Source organism: Bison bison, unplaced genomic scaffold, assembly GCF_000754665.1.
Source record: "Bison bison bison isolate TAMUID 2011002044 unplaced genomic scaffold, Bison_UMD1.0 scf7180017864085, whole genome shotgun sequence".
NCBI classification, from domain to species: domain Eukaryota; kingdom Metazoa; phylum Chordata; class Mammalia; order Artiodactyla; family Bovidae; genus Bison; species Bison bison.
The window spans coordinates 30,353-31,260 of record NW_011494657.1 but is presented as its reverse complement, the minus strand read 5'-3'; the positions used below and the strand labels follow the sequence as shown (position 1 = coordinate 31,260).

Sequence of the window (908 nt, the reverse complement as noted above, 5' to 3'; positions counted from 1 at the left end):
CCCCACCCGCCCCTCCCCCCCCGCCGACAGCATCCTGCGCTGCCTGGCTGGCCGCGTCGTCCACATGATGGGGGACTCCACGCTCCGGCAGTGGTGGGAGTACCTGCGAGACACCGTGCCCGGTGAGCAGCCGCGAGGGGGCAGGGCAGCACTGGTCTGCTGTCCCTGAGCTAGAATGCTGCCAGGGACTTCCTGGCTACCGAGTCTGAGGACCCAGTCCTAGCTCTTGGGCTCCCCGGCCCCCTGGAGCACTTTGCACCATTGACTTTTCTTTGGGAACCATCTCCTTTCTTTGCAGTGTCTTGTCCCTCTCTGCTTTCTGACCGAGCACTCCCACTTGGATTCATCTTAAAGACTGGCCTCAGGCTAGAGATTCTTTTTGCCCAGTTTATGCACTTTGCCAGTGGTGACCAGGCTCGGACCAGGCCAGAGGGTCCAGAGACCCAGTGTGTTCACTCAGCTGTGTGCTCTGACCCGAAAGGGAGAGGAAAATGTGACAGGGATGATGTAGTGTGACAGGAGGCAAGAAAGGAAGGTTTCAGGAGAAAGGCAACCAGCATAGGGAATTAAACGCCAAAGAATTAAAAGCAAACTGAATAGGAGTTTGGATGGATAATAGGGAGATCTTTGGCAACCCTGAAAACTTGAGCCGGGGGGCAGCCCTAGGGCTTGGGGGGAGAAGGTTTATGTCTTGGGAAGTGGGGGCTATCGTTAGCATTCCATCCAAGAGGATGGTGCAGGGTCCAATTGTATTCACCCCTAAGCCTCCTCTCGTCCTCCGCGCAGCCCTGAAGCCGGTGGATCTACACGCCACGTATCACACGGGGCCGCTGATGGCCGTGGACACCACCCGGGCCATAGTGCTGCAGTGGCGCACGCACAGCTGGCCCCTGCGTTCTCTTCGCACC

The 908-nt window shown here is 58.3% G+C and overlaps 1 protein-coding gene across 1 annotated transcript in view; it reads left to right on the top strand.

Moving 5' to 3' along the window:
* LOC104987144 (NXPE family member 3-like) overlaps nt 1-908 on the top strand; it is a 16,301-nt gene that overhangs the window by 14,892 nt on the left and 501 nt on the right. The window contains exons 5-6 of the mRNA XM_010837921.1: nt 16-122; nt 787-907. Coding sequence (XP_010836223.1) covers nt 16-122; nt 787-907 — 228 coding nt within the window. The remainder of the gene's footprint in view (nt 1-15; nt 123-786; nt 908) is intronic.